Source organism: Ochlerotatus camptorhynchus, unplaced genomic scaffold (genome assembly GCF_037179485.1).
Source record: "Ochlerotatus camptorhynchus isolate MF236.1 unplaced genomic scaffold, CSIRO-AGI_Acam_v1.1 ptg000099l, whole genome shotgun sequence".
Taxonomy (NCBI): Eukaryota; Metazoa; Arthropoda; class Insecta; order Diptera; family Culicidae; genus Ochlerotatus; species Ochlerotatus camptorhynchus.
In genome coordinates, this window is record NW_027040589.1 from 2,556,108 (window position 1) to 2,577,717 (window position 21,610).

Genomic DNA, 21,610 nt, shown 5'->3' on the forward strand with positions numbered 1-21,610 from the left:
AACGCAGCGGGATGATTGTTCTCCTCATGGAGGCAATCGAAGGAGGCGGTAAAGTATCGTGGAACCATCTCGACGTGGCTTCAGCGGTTCAGCGTTCTGCTGGGCATACTGTTGAGGCCCACACGGATCGGGGTGGTTCGCGTTACGTGCTAGAGGTCAGTGATCCTGCTGATGCTGAAAAGCTGAAGCAGATCACTGAACTTAGCGGAGGGTTCAAGGTTCGGGTGGGTGCACACCCTACCTTGAACAAAATTCGTTGCGTGATATCAAGTGTTGATATCATCAACGAATCGGAGCAGATTCTGAAGGAGCATTTTGCTACACAAGGTGTAGTAGATGTCCACAGAATCTGCAAGGGTAGTGGCGAGGGGAAGGTTAACACCTCATCCGTGGTGTTAACTTTCGAGGGGACCAGCTTTCCGGAAACGGTTAAGTTTGGTCTCCTCAGCATTAGGACCCGAGCGTACTACGCCTTGCCCTTGCAGTGTTACAACTGCTATGGGTATGGGCATGGTCACGCGGGTTGCAAGAACAAGACCAGGTGCAGGGTCTGTTCAGGGGTCCATCCGGTTGCCGAGAAATGTGGAGCAAAGGCCTTCTGCTCCAATTGTCGAGGCAATCATCAGCCGACTAACCGTAGGTGCCCTACCTACGTGAAGGAAGTTGATATTTTACAGATAAAAACCAACCTTGGTGTCTCCTTTGGGGATGCCAAGAAGGTTTATAGCGACGAGCGAAGCGGTAAGTCTTATGCAGCGGTTGCTGCTGGGACGGCACCTGTTGACTCTGGTAAGGGTCAGCAGGTGCCATTTTTCTCTTCCCAAGGGAAGAAGAAGAAGAAGGCCAAGCAGGGAGCTGCGAAGTCGAACCCTAAGGGCAAGGGAACAGACGGAGCTCCATCTGCTAAGGGTGCGAAGGCCGGCAAAAAGGGGACTACCCAGTGCAAGAGTACTGGGGTTGGTGCTAGTCCACCTGCCGGTCTCACGCAAGTTGCTACCAAGAGTGGAAAGGCTACTGGTAGGGAGGGCAAAATGCTAACCCAAGAGGTTGGCACCGACCCCTTGCCTGATGCCGAAACACCAACCGAAAAGGACAAACAGCTCCTGGAAAAGTTGGTGGAAAGTCTGCGAAAGGAGGTCGCCCTTGGCAAGGGGAAGATCAAACAGCTCAAGGAGTCGAAGACTCGCCTTGAGATGGAATGTGCTTCCCTTGTTGGACAACTCGAAAGAGTTGGCGTTAACCTCGACTCTAGTGAGAGCGAGGCTACTGCTCCCGTGACCCGTAGGAAACGGAAGCAGACCGCCGGCCTCGAGGACACTCGAGGTAAGAAGAGCCGTAAAAAAGGAGAAAACACAGCACCTTCTCCCCCTGTTGACTCGGTATCGGAGCGCAAAAGCGATGCTGTTGCCGGTAAAAAGTAATTACCATGTCTGATGTCCCACAACAGAATGGTAAAGAGCCATCGAACGTAATACTGCAATGGAATGTCCATGGGTTGCGATCAAAGTTATCTGAGATCCTGCTATTGACAAAGAAACTGAAGCCTTGTGTCGTCGCTCTCCAAGAAACGATGGCCAAGGTAGCAGATCTACCTCCAAACTATCTCGGTGGTAGATATAAGTGGTATATTAAGCCTCACATTAATGCCTACATCCACGGCACTGGATTGGCTATTAGAGAAGATATACCACATAAGGTAGAGCAGTTGGATACTGAACTGGAGGCCACCGCGGTCACCATTCAGTTTCCGTATAAGCTGACTGTTGTTAGCTTATACATGGCTCCGAGGAATAGGGTTGGCAAGGAAGTGAACGTCATCGGCAAACTGCAAGATCTCATCTCGCAGCTGCCTGTCCCTTATGTGATAGTGGGCGATCTGAATGCGCATCACCCCTCCTGGGGATCACATAAGACGGACGTTCGTGGTGAGAGGTTGTATCAGCTACTGGACACGTTGGGTTGTTCAGTGCTGAATGATGGCAGACCGACTCGGTTCGATCCCACCACCGGGGTAGAGTCCGTGATTGATCTAGCCATAGCCTCTTGAGATGTAGCCAGCCAGTTTATCTGGCGGGTTGACGATGACTTACACGGAAGTGATCATTTTCCTATCTCATTGTCACAGGCTGTAGACCTCCCGTCTACTGTGACAAGGCTGAGATGGAACCTTGAGAAGGCAGATTGGGACAGCTTTGGCAAAGAAGTCTGTCGCCAACTGCCTGGTGATGACAGGATACTGAGACCAGGCGACTGGACCCAAATCTTGAGTAAGGCCGCTCATCGTCACATCCCAAAGGCTGGAGGGAGAGGAGGTATGAAAACTGTCCCTTGGTGGGGGACAGAAGTTCATACAGCGATTAAGGCTAGACGTAAATGTCTAAGGGCGCTGCGTAGGTTGCAGCTTGATGATCCTTCTAGGGCCGATAGATTGAGGGAGTTTCAGCTTGCTCGATCTAAATCTAGAAGCGTAATCAAAGCTGCAAAGCGGGATACATGGTCTGCTTTCACCGCAGACATATCGGAAACCACTAGCTCTGGTGAGCTATGGCGAAAGGTAAAGTCTGTCGGTGGTAAGAACAGACATGTTGAGAGGGCGATTAAGTTGGATGGCGATTACACGAAAGACCCAGGACTTATCAGTGAGGCCTTTGCTGATCAATTTGCCAAGGTGTCGGCAAACAGCAATCACAGTGATGAGTTCCTGCGTGTAAAGTCATTGGCTGAGGGGGAGTACCGCTACTCCCGTGACAGGCAGTGTAGTCTAGTAAAAGACTACAACAGGGTATTCGTGCTTGAAGAGCTCAACTGGGCCCTGCGCCGCGGCCTTGGTAAGGCTGCGGGCCCTGACGACATCGGGTATCCCCTGCTTAGGAGATTACCCCTTGCCGGCCGATTGGCTCTTCTTGCCTCGAGGTTGCTGGAGAATGGCATCCCGCAAGGGTCTGTCCTTTCGGTTACACTGTTTCTCATTGCGATGAACTCAGTGTTTGAACGCATTCCCAAGGAAGTATACATCATTGTATACGCCGATGATATTACCCTTATCGTGTTAGGTAAATACGGTAGGGTGTCTGTCGTTGACTGGGCAGATGGTGTTGGGTTTGTGATTTCCCCCGAGAAGTCCAAACTGCTGCACGTCTGCTTTGGTCATCATCACAGACTGAACCTGCCTTATGTTAGTATCGGTGAGCATGCGGTCAAGGCCGTACGCGAGATGAAACTGCTTGGTGTGACTATTGATAACAAACTCCGATTTGTTAAGCACGCCAAGTTGGTGAAGGATAACGTCAACAACAAGTTGAATATCCTTCGGACCCTAAATGGTCGCTTCTCTGAAGCCTCTCGTAGTACATTGACCAAGGTTGCTAGGGCTCTGGTTGTCCCTAGCATCCTTTACGGGGCGGAACTGTGGAGCAGGGGTGGTGTCTCCCTGCTCAAGATTCTGGAACCTCAGTACAATGAGGCGTACAGAATGTGTAGCGGAGCGCTGAGGTCTTCACCAATAGCTTCTCTGTTGGTGGAGAATGGAAAGGTTCCTTTGGTGAATGCTGTCACCGAAGACCTGGCCACCAAGGCGCTAAGGCTCCTAGAAAGGGATCCCATTCTCAATGCCAGGCCTACGGTTGCAAGGGCGAGAGAATGGTGGAGCGACTTGACGGGAGTAGATTTTCCCACGTTAGCCCAGCGAGCTAGGCTGTGGCAACGGGCATGGGATGCTACTGCCCCGAAAGTTGATTGGAGGGTTAAAGCTATGTGCGGGGCGGGGGCTAGCTCTAGTGTGGCGAAAGCTGCATTTAGGGAGGTCGCTGCCTCATACGAGGGAAGGCTCAAGCTATTTACGGACGGTTCATTAATCGAAGAGGAGGTTGGTTATGGGGTGTCTGGGGAGGACATAAGCCGCTGCGGCCGGTTACCCGGTCTCTGTGGTATCTTCTCAGCTGAGGCCTATGCTCTCCTGCAAGCTTGTAGGCTAGCAAATGGCTCTCAGGCTGTTGTATTATCTGACTCTGCGAGTTGTCTCTCTGCCCTTGAGCATAGGCAGGTTGGACACCCGTGGCTGTTAGAGGTGCAACGGTACGCTAACATAACCTTTGCATGGGTACCTGGACACGCAGGTATACCAGGGAATGAGGCTGCTGATAAACTAGCTAACCAGGGTCGTCTTGCTCAACTAGAGGCCACTCCGGTGCCCTATAGTGACGCTACCCGCTGGGTGAAGCAGACCTCGCGATACGCATGGAATGTGTCTTGGCATAACAACCATGATGCATTCCTGCGTCGTATCAAGAACACTACACAAGAGTGGAAGGATGCACCTAATTCTCGAGATCAGAAAGTTCTGACTCGGCTGAGGATTGGTCATACACGGCTCACTCATGGACCTCGATTTAGCGGCAGTGTGGCCTACTGCCAGGGATGCGGTGCGGTATTAGATGTAAATCATCTATTGGTGGAGTGCCCGGCGAGAGCACAATTAAGGGAAGATATGGGTGTCGTTGGTTCAATCCGTGAGGTATTGTTCAACGACAGGAGTACAGAGCAAACTGTACTCAACTTCCTGAGGGCGTTAGACTTATACGATATGATATAAGCATGAGTAAGTTGAAGTGGCATTAGAAAGAAAATGACTGGTAGTCATGCCACTTCATTCGACAAGAGGCAGTCCTAAAGGTCCTAAAGACCAAGGTACTCCCTCGACCGACCTAAACGGGGGACACAATGATGAAACAGCTGCTGTTTAAAACCCGTCTCGAATGAACTAAATTCTCCTCTTGTAGGGGAACAGTTTAAAGAGACGTTAATAGACGTATCCGTATCCATGGTTGACTACAGATTGACGGTCGCTTTCCGCCGAAGATGGTAGGATCGTGTAGCAACGGGGCTCGTCCGTTGCAGGCATCCTTGGAGACGGCTGCTTGTAATGTGTAGTCCCAACTGGAGTCCGTGTCGTTTTTGTAAACGGGTTGCCAAACAAGCCATTGTTCACAAGCAAACACAAGTCAGTTCAATGACTTCTCGGCTCTGTCGGTACAGCTGCGGCACACTGAGAAACACTGAGAAAAAAGTTGGCGCAAAATGAGTGTGTAGAGTGACCACCCCTTGAAGGGATGCAAATAAAAAAATGTCTTTGGTCCTCAAATTAGCTAGAATGCACTTAAGTATAATGTTATTTATATGAAATCGGGTTAAAAATTCCCGTGGAATCCAATTCCGTAACCAGAGTTCATAAATAAACCGATTTAAAAAGTTTAGTATAAGCATTTAAGTGAAAATAAGAGGTACGTTAAAAATGAATTACAGATTCGTAAAAAACGCATTTGGAACGTCACATTTCCGTAGAAATCTGGTCGATCGACTTGGTCATTGCTGACTGCTCCAGTAAAACATAACGAATTCTGAAAATTCGGTACTGTATTTGACTGAGTTTTAGCCATTCTTCGCAAAGCTGTTATTTAACGGTAAGTTCAGTACTTGCTATTACCACAAACGAAGTGACAGACGGAGCGGCTCGAAAACTTTGGTGACTAACCTGCTATTGCAATTTTTCAGTGTACCACATGGCAACACCACTACTACTGGATTGTACCACATGACAACACTACTACTGGATTGTACTAGCAATTTCACCAAATGTATTAGAATGTTTTGGTTCTATCTCTTTCACTCTACTCTGTTACTCACAGCGTGTGCTCTCTCTCTCTAAGACTACAATGCCCCAGGTCCCTGGTCTAAAGCCACGGGGACCAGACGGGGTGGGCTATCCACCAGCCTCTTTTGCGGCGACTAGCTCGAGCTTGAGAGACGGAGCTCTCAAGGTCGGCTCCGGACAAATAGGGGACACTGATCAGCAAATGCAAACACGGTCACCTAATCTTTCACTAATTAACTTTTATTAATTAAAACCTACTTACAAATTCTGGGGGTGTGTGTGTGTGTGTAAGGGCCGGCCGGCACGTGGATCTCTGCTGCGGGGAATCGGACGGGGCGGCTACGAGTGCGATCGGATGATCGCTGATATTGCTGCACGTCGGCGGCGTCGGCGTCACTTGCGCTGGACGCAGGGGACTGCTGGTTGAGTGCGATGAATGGCACGATTGCCACGGACAGTGGTATCAGTGCAGGATGGCACGAGGTTCTGTAGCTGCGAACTCCTCGCGGCACCAGGTTTCCTACCAAGGTTGAACGTCGGCTCGTTGGCACGTATAGCCGGTCGATCGAGCACTACCTGGCCTAGTGCGTTCTCGGGCTGATTTAACAGACCGTGGCCTGACTCAGGCTTTACAGCCGGTTTTGAGGTAAAACTCAATGGGTCCTGAGGGCACGTGGGAAATAGGAAAAGGGTCTGATGAAAGTTATGCTACCGGAGTCCGTTTTATATAGTCCTACCTGATTTTACGGTTTCAATATATTAGGCAGCTTTGTTTTTTCCACCCGTATTTGACTGTTCACTATTTTTTTACACTTTGTTCTTAAACTTGGTGAACTTGTTCTCTCAAAGGTTGGCGTGGAAAAGAACTAGTGCTATTCTTCGGACCGGTAGCAGACCATATATTTCCCTTTTCCCAAAATGTCCCTTTCCTTCTTGATCCATTAGTCCCATTCCAAATTTCCCTTCTCCTCCATGATCCGGGTGGTGGGTGTTGTTTTCTGTATGTTAAGTGTAGGTGTATAACAGTTGGTATGTTTCTGTATTTAATTCGACCGTTCGTACTGGAGTTCATTTAATTCAGTTCCCTAATTCCTATCTGTTTTATGTATATGAATGAGCCATTAGTGCTCTACTATTCATTCACTGTTTAGTTTTAGCAACAATATGACTAATAATATCATTAATTCTAAGCAAACATTAGATCAATCATTACTGATTATAAACTATCATGGTTCTCAGACATTAGCGCACCGAACAGCAGTATACTAGTGGATTGCTGTCTCGTTCGGTTGAGTGCTCGCTCTTTACCGCACTGCTATCTCTCTGCTCGAGCTTTTTTCATAGGGCAAAGTACCCAAACGGTAACAACTCAAAACTGAAATGCATAAAAAATGACAAAATGATACACTCTTTGCACACTTCAAAGAATCATTATACACAAAATCAACTTTGTTCAAATCAAAACAAAAAAACTAACCCATCTTGTGGATGATGGCACAAGCTTCCAAGAAAATTCTATTACAGTGAACCACATTATTTTAATGGATTTCTTCGCCAGTTAGTCGTCTGTCACTTCGTTTGTGCTATTACCGTCTTCAGTTGTTTCTCGCAAAAACTACTGAACGTCAGTAGTTTTTTTTTGAGATTACAGCTATCCCCCGAAGAACGCGTTACCCACTGAGTTGCACCCACCGCTTTTTCTCGGCGCGATTTCAACCAGTCGGACTGATTTTTTGCATGTGAGTAGAGTCATTGGAGAACTAGTCACTCGCAGAAAATCAGAGCGCTTCGTTGAAACCCCACCGAGACAAAGCGGTGGGCCCTTCGGATGGGAAGTAAAGCCGTTGGTCCCCGGTTCATGAGTTGATGGGTCGATAGGTAGGGTCCAGGTGTGGGAGCTGCCTTCCTGGCACGTCGGTAGCATTGGTGCTCAGCACGGAAAACAAGATCGACGGAAAAAAACAAACCAAAGGAAAAAAAAGCGGTGGGTGCAACTCAGTGGGTAACGCGTTCTTCGGGGGAAAGCTGTAGCTCAATGTTCGGTAATTGTTGTGATTTACAGTTCGAAAACTGTAAAACAAATGACCGAACAGCCTGCCCCAGATGATTGAAATCCCCATCAATTACGACGGCGCATTATCCGACAGCTTTTCAAGCCTCCCTCGGGCACAACGGATCGTACGGATGGCACTCACACACAATGAAACACCAATCATAACCTAATTTTTTGTTTGCTTCGAAACATGTTTCACTCACCTCCGATGTCGTCGAATTTGAGCCTCTCGTCCAGCCACTGCTCTCGGAATGTTAGCTGTACACTGTATTCCTGTGTTTGGTTCGGTCGGTCGGTTTGGGATGACAGCATTGATGATGACGGATCGACGACAGGGTTGAGGGCCGATGGCGTTGAGGGGAAGAAAATTAAATATTAGCAAACATGTGATTGATTTTTATTTTCGGTGTGGAATTTAGTTTTACATTCTAGCTAAACTTCTGAGGGGGATATCTTCCTGAGTTGAGGGGGTTCGGGGATCTTTTCTGGGTTAATAGGGATGCCTATGTGTAACTTCCTACGTGTGTATTTTGCGTCGAAGGGCAGGGGGTGGTGGGGGGAGGGTTTGTTGGTTTTACGGGGGCGGGGGTTTCTCTAGCTATCAGCTTTCAAATTTGGGGTTGGTTTTCAATCTGCTCTGATCGATTGATTCCATATTTTGCTCCGCAGCAGCAGATTGGTGCAAGTGAGGCATATTTACAGTTCTAAATTTCGGAGCAAGAGGAGGGATCGGGGGGTTGGGCTGGCATTTCCTATCTGGTCCCTACTGTCGCCAGAGAGAGCTTATTTCGTTTAGATATATTTGGTTTCTCGCTTTCGGAAGCTGACTGAGGGGTTCCTAAAAATTATGAGCTTCAGCTGTTTCTCGAGGGGTTTTTTTTTCGGAAGCGAAAAAAAAAATAGGAGAATGAGATAGAAGAAGTTTGACATTTGGGAGGAAAATTGTTCGGAAAGAAACGGTACAAAAATGTCGCAGGGGGAGTGAAAAAATCAAACGGGACAAGTGGGAGAAACTTTGCTTTTGTTTTTGAGAAAAAATGCTAACGAGAAGTAAAGAGAGAAAGGCAAAATATCGGAACGAAATCTGAGGGACAACGGAAATCAAAAGTTAGTTTGGAAAAGTTTTGAATCGGAACGAAATTAATGAAGGAAGAAAAGGTTCTAAATGGCAGTGCGACCATCGCAGTGGTCGGCTGTCATTTAGCTTGAATGGAACAAACAAAAAAAAATAAACATTCGATTCATGCGGTAGTAGATTAGCGTAGAAAGGACAGATAGAAGCAGCATGCTTAGATCGGAATTGTGATTACGGGGTGTTTCATGCAATCATTCGCCAACATGCAATACAGGAAAAGCGCAAGCATTTACTTTATGCAGTGACTAGAGAGGGAGAGGAGTATGGTAGTGGACATGCATTTGGCTACGGCAGGCTCAGGAGCAGGCAATTATCAAGCACAGAGAGGGAGGGTACAAGGATCATGCAGTCCCCATGCAAGAAAGGAGCATCCTGAAAGACGGGGGTTGGTGGTGGTGGTGAAGCATTCCCATGCAAAGTAGAGTCATGCAATTTGTTGTGCTGGTTCATTCGGACTCATGCCATTCCGGTTGCGTTTGTAGTGCTTTCAACAACAACAAGGCATAACCTTTCTTCTCATGCTGCATGCCACGTGCTTTCGCGTGCACATTCCTCTCGTACCATGCCACCTAGTTACCATGCAGTTGATGATGGATACGAATAACTTGAGCATGCGTTGATCCTACCTAGGGCTACCGTCGTCAATGGCAGTGTACTGGTAGTGGTAGTGGTAGAAGAAGTACTAGTAAGTAGCAGTAGAACTTGATTGTTTTCTTTCGATTAGTCTCAACAATCACTTTTTGTTTTAAGTGGTGGTACTTGATTGCTTTCATTATAATATTTTTTTTATATTAAATTTGTTGTTGAATGAATGTTTGTAGTTATGAGTGTGGGAAAGATAGAGATGCTCAAAATTATACAAGCCTGGATACGGTTGTGGTGAACAACGAGTAACATTTTCCTTTTATAGTTTATCGAAGTCTACAGATGTTCGATCCTTTCGAAGGTGGTATCTGCAGTTTATTGGCAAGTAACATTCAGCTCGAGTTTGATCGCAAGTTAAAAGAAAGAGAGCGCTGTCGATAGTATGTTGAATGTTCTGGTGTTCATTGGATATGTGAAACATAAGGTGACAGACAGAGACACAAGAACGTAAACGAAATGGTGCGGTTGACTGATTGTTTGGCGATTGAAGTTTCTTGTTAAAATTCATAAGGATTGCATAAAATATAAATAAACATGAATAATACAGTTTTGGCGTGATGTTGATGTTTGTGAGAGGATGGTCATGATTTAAAATAACTGTTTAAGAGTAAATCTGATCGATTTGCTGTCTTCAGAAAAACTGTTCATAACAATGTTGTCTCCTCTTGAGAAGGCATGTTCGAGGATTGAGCTCACGAGATCACATTTGATTGAGTTTTGGATATAGTACCGACATTTTGTAGCTTAATATAAACATAGAAAGATACAGCAATTTCAATGTGACATACATACGTAATTTAAAACAAAAACTAATACACTCTCCCCCCGAAGAGCGCGAGTAAAACGTACCGCGTAAATCGAATTCGCGTAAATGGAGTACACGTAGCATACGGGATTTGACCTAATAGGGACCAAGATGAAATATCTCGCGATCCTGGACATATAGAAGGTTACTGTCTTCTGCAAAGTTGTTTAGTGTATCACGACCTAAAGGTTGGTGGACATCGGAATTTTCTCATTACGCGGCGCTAGTTTGCATTTCCTTGCCATCTAAGAGGTTGCTTTCTTCGTCGAAGTTGTTCAATGGATCAAGACCTTATCGTTGGTGGACAAAAGTTCGGAATTTTCCCACTACGTGGTGCTAGTGTGCTTGAATTTTGATTGATATCTAGATATTTTTCTAATCTAGGAAGTTGCTACTTTTGGTGAAGATGATCATTGGATCAACCCCTAATGATTGGTGTACAGAAGTTCGGAAGACTAGGGAATCAAAAATTCAAGCACACTAGCGCCGCGTAGTGAGAAAATTCCGAACTTCTGTTCACCAACTATTAGGTCTTGATCTACTGAACAACTTTGCTCAAGACAGCAACTTCCTAGATGGCAATGATTTCAAGATATGACATAAAAAGGAAATCACTAATACATGCACACTAGCGCCGCGTAGTGAAAAAATGCAAACTTCTGTCCACCAACCATCAGGTCTTGATCTATTAAACAACTTTGCCGAAGACAGTACCCTTCTATATGTCCAGGATCGCGAGATATTCCATGTTGGTCCCTATTAGATCAAATCCCATATGCTATTTGGATTTGAATTCAGTACATTCCCAGGCCATAGCTTGAATGGTACACACTTAGTAATTATCGTGGATTTCGGTAACATTTTCCGAAATCTCAACAGCTGAACTATTGGGTAAAATCAAGGCAGTTCAGTTTGATTGTTTTAATGATACAAGAAAATGAAAACTTCACTTCAATGACAAGATTTCGACAGTGAGCATGCATAAGGGCCTATACGCGATGATCGATTCTCTTCGTCGATGTTCTCTTTCGTTCATAACTCGCTAGATTTAACGTTTATCGGTGCGTTTGCTGTTGCTTTTGATAGCCAATACAACCTGTTACTACTTTGCATTGAACAAATTCTAGAAAATTGTTTCGCTTAGCTGTAGCAATGCAAAGAGAAAATCGATGAAGAGAATCGATCAGCGCGTATTCGCCCTTATGCATGCTCACTGTCGATTTGTTCATTTCAATAAGATTGAACGTGTTTGAAATTATGCTTGAGTAAAACAGGCTCATCCGCACAAAATGAAAGTCAATGATCTACCGAATGTTTAGCTGTTCGACTCTGCTTGTTTTCTGACAAACGTCAGTTTGACCGTTTGTTTTTAAAATCTACCTTAGGTTCAGGTTCGCACTGACAAAAAGTTCGGTTACACAAGTGGTTTATAACCGATGTCAATCATATTGTAAACATTGCTGGGCAAGCGAATGCCGATGTTACGGCAGCACAACATTCCATACTGCGAATAGCAGACGTGTCGTCACAGAAAACAGCTGTTTCGTGTAAAAAGATAAACATTGCGATGAAATACGACCACCACTAGACATCTCCACATTTCACTAATACCAATAAGCCGGTTAGACCAGACCTTGTATAATTGACATCGGGTTGGAACTGGTTCCAACCCCGATAATAAACAAATTCAGTGCTAACATTTCAAAGGGGCGTAATTGCATTTGTAAACAATGGCTTTAGTCGTCGATTTCTTGCGAATGAAAGCTCACTCATGAAAATGAATGACACCAGCATGCAGAGGAATGTTTCCTGTATCAGCTAGCATTTGTAATTTGGAGGGGTGGGTTTTGATTTGCGAGAAATCGACGTCTAAAGCCATTGTTTACAAAAGCAATTACGCCCCTTTGAAATATTGGCACTGAATTCGCTATAAGTGTGTAAGTTGCATTTCAAGCTAAACATTGCATTAGGTCCTAAGTAACATTGGCAGATTCTCTTCGTCGACTTTCTCTTCGTATCCTCACGGCCATTTAAAGACATTTCCAGGTATTCTCAGCACACAGATCGATAAAAGAAGTTTTTATCTAGCATCTAATACGACAAACACAACAAGAAACGGTTATGTGCTCATGTTGTTAACGAAAGAGAAAGTCGACGAAGAGAATCGACCAATGTTACTTAGGACTTAATGCAATGTTCAGCTTGATTTCCAGTTTTAGCAACACAACACAAGATGTAAACAGAGAATTTGTCGTCTCTTTTGTTCTTCTGCTGATTAAATCGATGACGGAGTTTGACGTCAAACTCCGTCAACCACAACGGGAGAACGAAGGAGATGACGAATCTCTATTGCCACACCTGTTTACATCACACTGAACACAACACAGAGGTGGAATCAGAGATGCCAGATCTACGGAAATCTCCGTAGATCTACGGATTTTACAAATTTTTGCGGAAATACGGATCCGTAGGCAACATCTACGGAATTCGGTACAGTTTCTACGGATTTTTCTCTTCAGTGTACGTCTCCCTTCATTATCGAATTTTACAATCTAGAGCATAATCTGATTCTGAAGGGAAAGAAGCATAAAGTAAAATACACCTCTGCAACTTGTCAATCGTTTTCTTGCTCAATTATCTGTCAAACGACACTGTCGCCCAAGGGCATCACGAATGTATTTATTTTAATTTTTCTCATAATAAGAGCTGCTGATGGTGGCTTGTGTGAATTCTGAAAATAACAAGCAACGATGTCATAGTGATAAAAAATTTTGATCAGAAATGGTTTAATTTAAACCAAATTGAGGAATTAGAACGAAATGACATATGTCATATGATAGTTTTTTGATAATCTTCTTTTTGCTCGAATGTTGTTCTACCGTTTGCGTTGTGTAAGAGAGACGCCCCGTCAGCTCGATGATGATCAGGCCTTCAACGTGTTCATCAAATGGCACCTCACTGTACCACCGCTACAGGATCACAATTGATCAGATTGCCATAGATGGTCGTGGATCCTCAAATTGAGCTGGAAACCATTGCCGTGGATAATGAGACAGAATTGCTGCTTGAGCACCGAGAAAACGCTCCTTTGGAATGAGGACAAATGCCTGGAGATCGCTCCCGCGCAAAACAGGGTTCCTCTGTCATTAATTTATGACGAGCACGGTGAAGAGATAGCTTTGCCTGCCATATGTCTCGGCCATGTACGGAAATTCAAGTCAGGGGTTCGGGTGACATATTTCATGATGGCATCCAGTGAAACTCGTCGTCAAGACAGGCGTGTGGCCAAACCACAACATTTGTTGTATATGACAATGAAAGTTCATCGCCTTAGAGTTTCCGAAGGCTTGCAATTCACTTTTAAGTGCACGGGGACCGCAAACTTTACACGTGTCAACCTTAAGGACCGCCTTATTTATCGAGCAGTGCATTGAGCGAAATCTTTCCTTCCTCAAATCAATACCGATTTCAGTACAGAATTGGCAACAAAGGAAGAGAAATTTGTTCACCATGATGCGACAATTGGGAAAGTCTACGATGTTCCTCACACTCAGTGCAAATGAAATAAAGTGGCCCCATTTTTTGAATCTCCTACATCGATTGTCAGAAGGACACAATGGCAATGACTTAACAGATCCTATCCAGGAATTGACTGCACTACAAAGAGCAACTCTGGTCAATGATTATCCAGTATGCTGGTTGACACGATTGAATTTCAGCACCGTGGAAGTCCTCACGCGCACATCTTGCTATAGCTGAACAAGGATCCCCGGGAAGTAATCAGTGAAAGTATGCCAAAAACTACAGGTGCAACAGTATCATGGTATTCATGCCTGTACTGCCATCGGCCCTTTTCAGGGCCACCAAGATTTTCCAAAAGAGTTAAGTTTCTGAACATGTCCCAACTAAAATTCATATCAAAGGCTTCTTTTCAGGGCAATCATAGTCATACTATAGTATAAACAGAGAGAACCCCGCTCAAATTCCTATTCCAACACAAAACACAAATTCCTGCAAATAACATTTATTATATAAGACCACGTAGTCCTACGTTACCATTGCGTACAACCCAAAGGGCTGTCCCAAGTTTTTCAAAAGTTCTTTCATCGATTTATCATTAAACGTAAAAAAAAAATATCACCTCCGACTAAAAAAATCCGTAGAAATCCGTAGATTTGAACAAGTCTACGGAATTGCGTAGAAATAAATCTGGCATCTCTGGGTGGAATTAATCGAAGTGTGCTGTTGCTGCGAATAGACGCGTTTGTTTCGGTCGCTGGAATAATCGCTTCTAATTTCGGTGTTCGGTGCGAGCAGACTGTGTATTTACTAGTGAACTGAAACCATTATGTCGCGAGTGAATAATGATGAATCGTAATCGCAGTCCTTCTATTCTCTGTTGAGATTCCTCAAATCAGAACACCTGGAATGTGATTCGTGGTTGTTGGAAATTTCCGCTGCTGTGTGAGAATGGAAAGGCGAGAGTGCTGTTTTTGACCCCGGTTGGAGAAGAAGCGGCAGCATATCTATGAGAGCTCTTCTAAATCATCGTGATGTCATGGATTCGTTTGTAACATATTGGGTTATATATTATCCATTAAATCAAGACCAACAATTCAAATGGCCTCAACTCCATTTTGTAAACAAACATTGTAAAGCCATTTTTTCGCGAACCAAAGGCCGCCAACGCAAATCAACCAAATGAGCAGGTAGGGGAAACTCTCCTCTACCCGATTGTGTGGTAGGTTTGCGAATGTAGGTTTCGGTTCACGAGAAAATGGCCTTACAAGGTTTGTTGACAAAATGGCGTTAAGACCTTTTCAATTGTTGGTCTTGAAATATTAGATACGGGAGGGTCCCTCCTTAGTTCAGTCGGTAAAGGCGCAGCTACAAAGCAATACCATGCTGGAGGTGGCTGGGATCAATTTCCGGTCCGGTTTAGGAATTTTTCGGGTTGGAACATTTCCCAACTTTCCTGGACAATAGTCTTTTTAGTAAACGCGCAGAATTGACTGACACATAATAGTTACTAACTGGCCCACAATACTGGAGTGAATGTACTTGCCACACAATTATACGTATGCAAAAATAGTACAGGCATCGAAATCTCTCAATTAATAACTGTGGAAGTTCATGGAAGAGCACCCAATAAGCTGCTAATATGGAATAAGCAATAAGCTTAAAATGCCAGGAAGAAGAAGACGAGAAGGTCCATCAGGGCACCCAATTGAAGCGAAAAGAATGGGGAGAGTGGAAATGCCAACTCCCTATCTTTAACCTTTCGTGAATAGAGGGCAGGTTCTTCTCCCCTCTAATTGGGGCATCTCCCTGTTCTTGTTTCCTGATCGGATGTTTGATCCTGTTGTTGGAAGGAGATTCTCAGCTATCCCGTGGATGCACGTGGGCGATGTAGCCCTCGTATTTAACAAACCCGTTTTTGACCCTTCGTACAATGACAGGTTAAGTATAATTAGAGTTTTTTTTCTTTTAATTTTGTCGAACCTCTTAACGGAATCCCTTTACGAAGAGCTTGTGAGTGTGTTGATTGTTTCCTTTTAATTTCGTTATAATTGCTAATCTTTTGACAGATACGCGTATTTCGTCTACTATATGCAGATTTCATCAGTGGTGTTGAGTACTTGGCACTGATGAAGTCTGCAAGTAGTAGACAAAATAGGCGGACTTAAAGGGAAATAATCAACACAAGCAACAGCTCTTCATACAATTAGAGGTTATTAAACTTGATCAAGTTGAATAGCGACGACAGTCCATAGAGTCTACTGACAGTTGGCGATTTTCTCCAATTTGCATTAAACTTTGTATAATCGTTTGTTTTGGTCAATAATTCACATTTGATCGGCCATTTTGAATCTTTCAAAAAAAAAATCAAAATATTTAACACTTTTCAAGAAACCGAAACGTCACTTCCAATCGAAATGAGACAAAGTTGTAGGATAACATAATTCCTATTCAGAAAAATATTACACGGTAAAAAATACGAAGTAATTTTAGGTAGAAAATCTAAAAACGGGTTTAAAAACTAAATAACATAAAACGATTTCCTCCGATTTGTATGAAACTCTGCACAATTTTTTTGCTAAAATTCGGCCATTTTAGATTATGTATTCTTTTCAAAATAGTGTCTTTATAGTTTTTCAAAAAAAAAAAAAAATTGTTGCACTAAATCGGCACTTCTGATCAAAATGACGCCTGAGACCAAGTTTTTGAGAAAACTCTACTTCGAGAAGTGCTAGAACCCACTCCGAGAACGTCTGAAATACTCGTCTGGAATCTCCGTTGTGATCATTTGGAATCCTTGTCAGGAACGTCAGGAATCTCCTACAGAAACATTCAGAATCACTTTTCATACGGCTGGAGTCCTCATCGGGAACGTCTGGAATCCAAGACATCTGGAACATCTGGAGAACCTGTCGGGATCGTCTAGACCTTCATCGAGAACGACTGTAATCTCTATCGTGAACATCTGGAATCCCCGTTGGCAACGGCTGGAATTTCCATCGGGAATTTCTGGTATCTACTTCGGAAACTGCTAAATACTCATTGAGAATATCCTCAATCACTTTCAGAATTCCTAGAACCTCCTTCGTGATCTGCTGGATCGGGATCGTCAAAAATCCAACTCAAGAACGTCTGGAATCTTCATCAGGAGCTGCCAAGTTTCTCGAAACACTTCTGAAACGTCTGGAACGTACATCTACAACATTTGGAATCCCGTTGGTTATATCAAGAATCTCCGTCAGAACCGACGGAAATTTCCTTTGGAAGCTGCTGGAATTATCATTGGGGAAGTCCGGCGTCATCGTGAACTGCTGGAATCCTTGTCAGAAATGTCTGGAATCACTTTGGAAATGCCTAGAGTAGCCGTTATAAACTTCTGAAATCTACGTTAGGAACGTTGGAAACTGCTGGAATCCTCGTAGGGAATATACGGAACAGCTTCGAGAACGCCTCGAACCTCCATCGTGAACTGCTGGAATCCTCATCGGGAGTGTTTGAAATCACATAGGGAACGATTGAAATCTAAGTCTGGAACGTCTGGAATATCCATCGTTAGCTGCTGGAATCCTCGTCGGGAGTGTCTGGAATCGCTTCGTCTGGAGCACCCCTTGAACAAGTCAGGAAAGTTTGGAATCTATATCACGAACTGCTCATCGGGAATGTCCAGAACCACATCGATATCATCAGCAGTATGCCTCGGGAAGGTCTGAAAGTCAGGAACGTCTAGAATCTCCGAAAGGAATGTCGAGTATCTCCATCGGAAACGGCTGCAATTCTCGTTGGAGAAGTCCAGGATCACTTCGTAATCGTCTGGAATTTCCATCGTGAACTGCTGGAATCCTCGTCGGGAACGTCTGGAATCACTTTGAGAAAGTCTGGAGTAGCCGTAAGAAAAACAACTGCTGGAATCTCCATCGTGAACTGCTGGAATCTCCATCGTGAACTGCTGGAATCCTCGTCGGGAATGTTCAGAACCACTTCTGGAACGTCAGGCATTTCTTTTGGAAGCATTTGAAATCTCCGTTGGTAATGTTTAAACATGTCGGGTATCTTCTCGGGTATATTATTCGTATAGAGCTGCTGGAATCTTCGTCGGCAATGTTCGGAATCACTTTGTGAACGTCTAGCATCCATTCCGGAATCTGCCCTGAATCCTTGTCAGAAATGTCTGGAATCACTTTGGAAATGCCTGGAGTAGCCGTTATAAACTTCTGAAATCTACGTTAGGAACGTCGGAAACTGCTGGAATTCTCGTAGGGAATATACGGAACAGCTTCGAGAACGCCTCGAACCTCAATCGTGAACTGCTGGAATCCTCATCGGCAGTGATTGAAATCACATCGGGAACGATTGAAATCTAAGTCTGAAACGTCTGGAATATCCATCGTTAACTGCTGGAATCCTCGTCGGGAGTGTCTGGAATCACGTTGGGATCATCTGGAGCACCCGTTGAACAAGTCAGGAACGTCTGGAATCTCCATCACGAACTGCTCATCGGGAATGTCCAGAATCACATCGAGATCATCAGGAGTATGCCTCGGGAAGGTCTGAAAATCAGGAGCGTCTCGAATATCCGAGAGAAATGTCGAGTATCTCTATCGGAAACTGCTGCAATTCTCGTTGGAGAAGTCCAGCATCACTTCGTAAACGTCTGGAATTTCCATCGGGAACTGCTGGAACCCTCGTCGGGAACGTCTGAAATCACTTTGATAATGTCTGGAGTAGCCGTAAGACAAAGAACTGCTGGAATCCTCATCGGGAATGTTCAGAATAACATCAGGAACGTCTGAAATCTCCATCGTGAACTGCTGGACTCTCCATCGGGTGCTGCTGGAATCATAGAGTGTCTGGAATCACTTTGGGAACGTCTGGAGTACTCGTCGGGTAAGTCAGGACCGCCTGGAATCTCCATCGTGAATGTCTGGAATCCCATCAGTAACGTCAGGAGTACGCCTTGGATAGGGCTGAAATCTAAGCCAGAAGCGTCTGGAATCTCCATTGGTAGCTGCTGTTATCCTGGTTAGGAATGTGCAGAACCACTTCTGGAACGTCAGGAATTTCTTTTCGGAGCATTTGTAATCTCCGTTGGTAATGTTTAAACATGTCGGGTATCTTCTCGGGTATAGTATCCGTAAGAAGTTGCTGGAATCTTTGTCGGCAATGTTCGGAATCACTTTGTGAACGTCTAGCATCCAAGCCGGAATCAGTTGGAATCCTCGTCGGGAATGTCCGAATCCTCGTTGGGAACGTCTGAAATCCAAGTCAGGAACGCCTGGAATCTCCAATGTGAATTGCTAGAATCCTCGTTGGGAATGTCCGAAACCACTTCGGGAATGTCTGGACTCTCCGTCGGGAATATTTGGAACCCCCGTTGGTAACGTCTAGAATATCAGGGTCAGGAACGTCGGGTATCTCCATCGGGACCTGCTAAAATTCTCGTAGGGGAAGTCCAGCATCACTTCGGGAACGTTTGAGTTTACTATCGGGAACGGCTGGAAATTTGCGTCGGAAATATCTGGAATCACTTTGGGAATGTCTTTAGTATTCCTGGGTTTTTGAAAATGTTGCACCGTTCAGCTACACTCTGTGTTTAAATTGAAGGTGCGAAATTTTTGAAGTTTGATCGGGTGAATAGTAGCATTAATATGTCGATTTTAAGATGGCTTAACTGACCATTTAATTTGACTAACCGTTTGATTTCTATATTGAAAAGTAACAAGCGATGCTCAACAGAGCAATTCATCCCAGCCCATGGGAAAGGTTTGGAATTTCTGTTGAAAACTGCTGGAAACCTCGTCATGAATATCCGAAATCACTTTGGGAACATCTGGAATCCAAGTTGGAACCGCTGGAATCCTCATCGGAAATGTCCGGAATTATTTCGGGAATGTCTAGAGCAACGGGTGGGAATGCCTGGAACACACTTCACGAACGATTCTAATCGGAAATGTTGTGTATCTGATGCGGGAACTGTTGGAATTGTCTCCGGAAACGTCTGAAATCCAAGTTGAAAACCGCAGGAATACTCATCATGAATGTCAGAAATTACTGCTGGAATTTCTGGAACAACCGGCGAGAATGTCTGAAATACCCTTCACGAACGATTCAAATTGGAATTGTCTGGTATCTTTTTCAGGAACTGCTAGAATTGTCTCTGGGAACGTCTGGAATCCAAGTTGGAAGCCACTGGAATTCTCATAGGGAATGTCCGGAATGACTTCGGCAATGTCTGGTATCTCCTTCAGGATCTGTTAGAATCGTCTCCGGAAACGTCTGGAATCCAAGTTGGAAACCGCTGGAATCCTCATGGGGAATGTCCGGAAATACTCCGAGAATGTTTAGAGCAACCGGTGGGAATGTCTGGAACACACTTCACGAACGATTCTAATTGAAAATGTCGTGTATCTGATTCAGGGGCTGTTGGAATCGTCTCCGGAAACGTCTGAAATTCAAGTTGGAAACGGCTGGAATACTCTTCTGGAATGTCCGAAATTACTTCTGGAAATGTCTGGTATCTCATTCAGGAACTGCTGGAATCGTCTCCGGAAACGAATGGAATCCAATTTGGAAACCACTGGAATCCTCATCGGGAATGTCCGGAATTACTTCGGAAATGTCCTGAGCATCTAGCGGGAATGTATGGAATACTCTTCACGAACGTTTCAAATCGGTAATGTCTGGTATCTCTTTCAGGATCTGTTAGAATCGTCTCCGGAAACGTCTGGAATCCAAGCTGGAAGCCGCTGGAAGTCTCATCGAGAATGTCCGGAATTACTTCAGGAAATGTCTGGTATATCCTTAAAGAACTGCTGGAATCGTCTCTGAAAACGTCTGAAATCCAAGTTGGAAACCGCTGGAATCCTCATCAAGAATGTCCGGAATTATTTCGGAAATGTCCTGGGCAACCAACGGGAATGTCTGGAGTACCCTTCACGAACGATTCAAATTGGAAATGTCTGGTATCTCTTTCAGGAACTGCTGGCATCGTCTGGAATCCAAGTTGGAAGCCGCTGGAATCCTCATCGGGAATGTCCGGCATTACTTCTGGAAATGTCTGGTATCTCCTTCAGGAACTACTGGGATCGTCTCCGGAAACGAATGAAATCCAATTTAGAAACCGCTGGAATACTCATCAGGAATGTCTGGAATTACTCCGGGAATGTCTAAAGCAACCGGTGGGAATATCTGGAATACACTTGAAGAACGATTCTAATCGGAAATGTTGTGTATCTGATTCAGGAGCTGTTGGAATCGTCTGAAATCCAAGATGGAAACCGCAGGAATACTCATCATGAATGTCAGAAATTACTACTGGAATTTCTGGAACAACCGGCGAGAATGTCTGGAATTCTCTTCACGACCGATTCAAATTGGAAATGTCTGGTATCTTTTTCAGGAACTGCTGGATTCGTCTCTGGAAAAGTCTGAAATCCAAGTTGGAAATCGCTGGAATCCTCATCGGGAATGACCGGAATTACTTCGGAAATGTCTAGAGCAACCAGCGGGAATGTCTGGAATACCCTTCACGAATGATTCAAATTGAAAATGTCTGGTATATCGTTCAGGAACTACTGGAATTGTCTCCGGAAACGTCTGGAATCCAAGTTGGAAACCGCTGGAATCCTCATTAAGAATGTCCGCAATTATTTCGGAAATGTCCTGAGCAACCAGCGGGAATGTCTGGAATACCCTTCACGAACGATCCAAATTGGAAATGTCTGGTATCTCTTTCAGGAACTGCTGGAATTGTCTGGAATCCAAGTTGTAAGCCGCTGGAATCCTCATCGGGAATGTCCGGCATTA

The 21,610-nt window shown here is 44.6% G+C and overlaps 2 protein-coding genes across 4 annotated transcripts in view; both read right to left on the reverse strand.

The window, feature by feature from the left end:
* The window catches only part of LOC135698974 (uncharacterized), a 330,343-nt gene that overhangs the window by 81,390 nt on the left and 227,343 nt on the right, over positions 1–21,610 (reverse strand). The gene's annotated exons all lie outside the window — the stretch shown is intronic.
* Positions 1–21,610, reverse strand: part of GluClalpha (glycine receptor alpha 1) — a 313,027-nt gene that overhangs the window by 40,233 nt on the left and 251,184 nt on the right. For all 3 annotated transcript variants that reach the window (XM_065219133.1, XM_065219135.1, XM_065219134.1), the window contains exon 6: positions 7,907–7,976. In XM_065219133.1, coding sequence (XP_065075205.1) covers positions 7,907–7,976 — 70 coding nt within the window. The remainder of the gene's footprint in view (positions 1–7,906; positions 7,977–21,610) is intronic.